We start from the raw sequence: 6,183 nt of genomic DNA on the forward strand, positions 1-6,183 counted from the left end.
TTGGCCCTCTCCTCTGGAACATGTTCCAAAATGATATGGCATTTCATATCCCTGACTCAAACCTTACGCTCTATGCTGATGACCACCAATTATATGTGACAGGAAAAACCTATGAAGAAGTCGAATCTACTCTAGTGACTCAGGGTCAACAAGCACTGTTATGGTATAGGGACAACTTCCTCTTGGCAAATCCAGATAAGTTTCAGTCTCTTACGATTAACCCAAGAAACATAGATGCAGATAAGAAGGGCAGCGTTCTCACCATCGCCAATGACGTGATCAGGAAAACTGAAGAAATCAAGCTATTAGGAGTAAATATAGACAAGAACCTTAACTTTACACAACACATTAGCGAAATATGCACTAAAGCCAGCCAGAAAGTAGGAGTCCTCATGCGCTTGCGTAACCTAATACCATGCCAAGCTAAGCTCATACTGTATAAAACAGCTATAATGCCACATTTAACATACTGTCATTTAGTCTGGAACTTTTGTAAATCTTCAGATGGGCGCAAAATCGAACGCATCCAAGAGCGAGCCCTGCGTGCGGTCTTCAAAACAACAACAGAGACATATGAGGAACTTCTTAAGCGTGCTAAGTTACCTACGCTTCATAATAGACGCTTACAGGACATAGCAACACTAATGTATAAAGTAAAGAACGATCTAGTACCCAGCTACATATCTGAGATATTTACTCGAAAGGGTACTCGTTATAACCTTAGGAATAGTGACTTTGAAATACCACGATTTAACACTATACGCTATGGTAAACACACACTAAGGTATCAAGGACCATATATTTGGTCCAAATTAGAAAATGGTATGCGTGAACTACGAAGCCTTAGTATCTTTAAAACTAGAATCCGTAGAGTTGACCTGGTCAGCCTAGTGGAAGACAGTGGCAATTGCTGCAATCTTTGCAGCACGTGATTTTTTTTTTTTTTTTTTTTTTTTTTTAATTATCTGCATGGTACAAGTATTTTTATGTTATCTGAACACTGTTGATATTTCTAAATATTTTAAAATTTTAATGCATAGTTTATCGGCTGTATTGTTACCTATTATGATACTGTACATAGTTTTTTTTTATTAATTTAGTAAAAGTAGGTGTCCCCAATTAGCTCTATGAGCTAAATACATTGACACGGTAATAAAGATTTTATTATTTATTATTATTATTATTATTATTACTCCAATTACAGTTTTCTAGATCCGGGCGGCCAGTTCGCGCCCATTTTTGCTTGGTTTATTAAGGTACGCAAACAGTAGATATCTCTAATAACCTAACTAAAAAGAAGACAAAAGTACGCTCCTTTCCGATCATTTCATCGGCGCCAATCGCAATCGACGCACTGTAAAACAAAACATAGAACTAACATACTGTGCAAGAAGTCTCTTCACAAGTTTGTTGTCTTTCTGACAATATTCTTTCCAACATTTTGACCGGCTAATTAGTTGAAAAGGAATGCTTCAATGTTGCGCACGGGCAATCGAAAGTTTGTGTGCAGAAGAGTTGTAACTTACTTCAACACCCTTCAAACAAAGACAGAAAGTCACTTGGAAGATCTTGGAACTATTTCATTCCAGATTTGAAAAAAATAGTTCTTATTGTATCAATTTTCGACTCCATTTTTGAGTTTATGTTATGTGTGCCTTTTTCGCCAAAAATAGGGTCGGGAGGTAATTATTAACTCGCCAAGTTTTTTATTAACAGTTGTTTAACTGACAACTGACAAATGGCCTGAAATCTAACTGAGAACTGATAAATGGCCGAAATTTTAACTGACAGCTGACATTTGTAATCCCCCATCCATACCCTCTTTTAGACTTTATGGTGCTTTTTGTCGTTCCGGTTGTGTTGCATTGTTGCTACAACCGAAAAACTACAATGTTACAATGTTAGTGGAGGAATATTTTACACAGCTTATTATGAGTCGTTTCCTCCCCTTTGTTTTGCAGAATTAATTCTTCAATGATTCGTCTCAATTTTTAAGGACAAGATCAAGAGTCCCGTTGTTTTCTTCATCTAAACATCTCTATGAATCAAGTGAATAGCATACAGCTATTTCTTTAACGTTCATAACACTTTCGCATAACATTTCGTAACACAAACTTAATCTGAAGAGATGCCAATGTATTAAAAAGATCAACATGTGTTTTTTTTTTACCTCAGGATTCGGCTTGAAGTGTTACAAATGTTTGACCACCAAAGGCTAGGATGACTGAAAAGATATTAAAATAGAAATGGATTGTCCTGCCGGTTTTGATCTCTGCCTTGAAAGATCTGCAGACTAAAAAGAAGAAGTTGCATTCACTGCACCATATGGAAAGGCTGCATGACTAAAGAAATTTGCAATACTGACCTGAGCTCACCCGACTTCTGTAAAAGCAAGGGAAAATGTGAACTGGATTGCTGCTCTGGTGACCTGTGTAACGCTGCCACGCTACAGAAAGTCAGCGTCGCTGCTCTCATGGCACGCGCTTTGATGGCTTTGATGTACTAGAATAAAAAGGGGCAGTTTTCTTAGTTGTTGTTGAACTTTCTAGTTAGAGAGAGGGCCTAATGCAGTTGTTCATGATGAAAATTTTTCGTATGTTTTGTTTTAAAGCGTAGCAAGCGATACCTTTACCTTGCATGCTTGTTAATCATCTTGTTATGAAAAGCTGTCTCATTTTTAACTTAAAGCGTTGTTTAAGGTTTTCACTATGGTGATCTTTGTATCTTTCATTGATAATCATTTCTTTCAGTCCAAGGCGAGATCAAATCGAATTTACAATTTTAGTTTAGTAACGCTTCTCATACGTCTCCTCCACAAAACTTGCTTCAAATTGTATCATTATTCCATAAAGTGGATATTTTTAATAGAACAGAAAATGCTGCGCTAGGGTCACAGAGAAACCTAAGGGACCACGTTCAACCAGAGTGCATTGCGGGCGAAGTCGATCAACCGATCAAAAACCGATCACCACAATTTCAGCACTTTAAAGTTCTCAAGAAGTTCTGTCCTCTCATCACATTCTACAATGGTTTTTTGCCAAGTTCGCCGTGCGCAACAAGTACTTCAGTTCCCTATAATCACGAGTATCGTAAAATCCTGGACTTATGCTATCGTTGTGTTTCCAAATTTATTTCCTGTGTCACAATATCACTTTTTCTTCCCCAATTTAGCGAGTTATAGGCGTGGCAACCAGTTGAAGCCTGAAATGAAATGAAATAATCTTTATAAGGGCTCCGAGAAGGCTTTTTAGTCCTAATTTACACAAATGCGTTGGTTATTGTCTACAATAGGAAAACTACCTATCAATCCTAATTTACAAATGAATATTAAATATTATCTTCAATAAAAGGGCTTTCAGTTCCTACGGACTTTGCTTTCATTATAATCATTTGTCACGCGCTTTGGCAATGACTTCGAATGTTTTCTTTCCCAACAAATATTTAATGTTTTTTTTAAATAACATTCAAGTGCTGACAAGAGGACTGCCGTCATAATATCCCACAATCCTCCAGTCCATAAAGCTTAGTTTGGTGTTTTTCCTGAAGCCAATAAAGCCCATAAAGCCAATATTTGGCGATTTCTCGCTCGAAGTTATAGTCAATCCTCCCTGAAGACTTCACTGATCAGAGCGTGTTCATGTATTTCGGGCGAGACAGCAAAACCCGTTCAGGCGGCTGGTAAGTCAGTTTTAAACGTTCGGGCCTAAGAGTTTGTCTTTAAAATGAATATTTGACCGAGAGGCAAAGCTCCAAGGGCAAATGTGAAGTTTTTATGACAATCTCGCCGCCTCGGACATTCAACCAAATCACAAATTAAATAATTTGAAAGAAAGGGAGACAGAGGTTAGCCCTATCGAGGGTGTTTCCAAAATAATCATCTAGTTAAATATCTATATAAATATACAAATAAAAGAACATTAAGTTGCAATTTAACTGTATACAATACTTACTATAAAAACTGTTTACAATATTATTTGACGTATATGTGAACGATCCTTCGCAGTAAAGCACTATTTGAGCGATAGTGAAAATCAGACCTGAAAAAATTTTCAGGCCTGTACGGGATTCGAACCACAGGTCAGTGGTTCGAATCCCGTACAGGCCTGAAAATTTTTTTCAGGTCTGATTTTCACTATTGCTCAAATAGTGCTTTACTGCGAAGGATCGTTCACATATACGTCTCATAACCGCAGTTCATACATATGTTTCATATGTTTGTTGTTGTTTAATATTATTTGAAAAGGTAAATCTTGACTTTGGTCTTACATGTTCGCAGAGATTCTGCTTCAGCTACGTCTTTAGGTAATTTATTCCACAGGTTTACGATTCTGACAAAGAATGAGTACTTGTAACAATTTAATCTAGCTGATTTGAATTTCAATTTGTAACAATGATTAGCTAGAGCGGAGAGGACGAGAGTAAACAAAGATGGATTTAGACCATTTAAACTATGAACTGTCTTAAAACATTCCACCAGTGATAGATACTCTATTCGCTTCTCTAGGGTAGGTCAACGTAGAATATCCAATCTTTCTTGATAAGACAGGTCTTTGCCGTTTTCGCCAAGGGCACACCTGGATGCGCGTCTTTCAACTCCCTCCAGAACATAAATGTCCTTTTTCAAGTGCGGACTCCAAACTGGTGCACAATATTCAAGAATAGGACGAACCATGGATTTGTATAGCATGGAGAAGATCTTTGAGTTCTTAGTACCAGCATTTCTCTTTAGAAATCCTAGGATAGCATTTGCTCTCTTTGAACACTTTTCAACTTGTAGTGACCATGAAAGGTTAGATGTTAAGTGTACACCAAGATCCTTTGTATCGCTCACTACCCTTAAAGGCTGATTTAGCAAGTTGTACTGTGGAATTGACTTGTCTTTGGAGTGGGATATCCTCATTACCTCACACTTGTCGCAATTAAACTTCATTTGCCAATCATTGCTCCATTCTTCAAGTTTATCCAAATCTTGTTGGAAAAGCATGTTATCATTATAAGCTGACATACCAGCCCGCAACCGTTTGAAGGGATTTATTTACGCAACATAATCCACCCATTGATTTCCGCGCGATTCTATTGGCTTCTTTACATCACGTGGATTTTTTTGGGGGATACATCGTTTTAAAGGGGAAAGGAGGGATATCAGTCGTCGTCAAAAGATTTTAAGAGGGGGGGGGGCTGCAGACAGTTAACTACCTATTGATTAACTGCCAATGAGGGAAGGGGAACATAAAAATATTGCAGAACCTAATAGGGGGATCAGTTATAGCCTGCGAAGCAAGCCCTGGGGGAAAGGAGGGGGGATTGGGGGAGCGCAATGTGCGGAGGGGAGAGGGAGGGCTTGCTACAGACCCCCCTAACTAACGAAACGTCCCCTATTTTCATATTCATATCGTCTTGCATACGTCAATCAGCGCCTCTTAAAATTAACCAATCAGAAAGCGCTGTTAGCGAGAACTCAGTCAACCATGCAAAATGTCAAAATAACAACTAAAACTTGCTCTACGTGAATGAGAAATGTCAGACAACAAGGAGAATCTGGTATCAAAATCTAGGAGGGAGAGAAAGCCAAAAGTTGATCCAGAAGACGTAGTTTGCCGGTTTTGTAGAGTAGATTTAAGAATTAAATTTTGAAGTGGCTTCAAGAGTTTTGTAAAAATTTTCAATCAGACTCAAAGGGAAGATTTTCAGTGTGTTTCCACCGATCACCTTAGAACGGTCGGTTTTCACTTCGAAAATAAGTCGCACATAACTCAAATTATATGCCTTCCTTTTGCAAGAAAAGCAAAGAGTTTTTGCCAGTTTGATGAATTGTTGAATAAGACCGCTTCTCAATGTCCGGATTTCCGTGATGATTCGTCGAAATGAAAGTTCTCAACACCGACAGGAAAAATTCTAGGTAGAAAGAGTTTGCGTGTCCGCTCCCCCGCACATGCAAAACCTAAATCTAGCAGGGAAGCGTTGTTTGACTCGCCGATGAAAGGACAACCCTCAACTTCAGAGATGGATACAAATTTAAACATTGATGATTTAGATCCAACGTCCATCTGCTTTGCAATGTTGTGGTTAAGGGCAAGTTTGAGAGTGAAGACGCCATTCTTATCAAGGCCCTGAGCTTGAAAAAGTGGATGGCTGCCACAAATATTCTACTTCGACATTGATTCTTGAAGGCAGAACTTCTCG

General features: G+C 38.3%; 1 protein-coding gene across 1 annotated transcript; it reads right to left on the reverse strand.

Annotated features, from left to right (window-relative positions):
- Nucleotides 1–4,510: 4,510 nt before the first annotated feature.
- LOC148740728 (uncharacterized) lies at nt 4,511–5,005 on the reverse strand. The gene has a single exon (XM_088741794.1). The coding sequence runs from the start codon at nt 5,003–5,005 to the stop codon at nt 4,511–4,513; it is 495 nt and encodes a 164-aa protein (XP_088597920.1).
- Nucleotides 5,006–6,183: the final 1,178 nt, after the last annotated feature.

Source organism: Stylophora pistillata, chromosome 1, assembly GCF_964205215.1.
Source record: "Stylophora pistillata chromosome 1, jaStyPist1.2, whole genome shotgun sequence".
Lineage (NCBI taxonomy): Eukaryota > Metazoa > Cnidaria > Anthozoa > Scleractinia > Pocilloporidae > Stylophora > Stylophora pistillata.

What these genes read in the sequence shown, in the direction of transcription:
- LOC148740728 (XM_088741794.1), bottom strand. Translation starts at nt 5,005, where the DNA reads ATGTCAGCTTATAATGATAACATGCTTTTCCAACAAGATTTGGATAAA.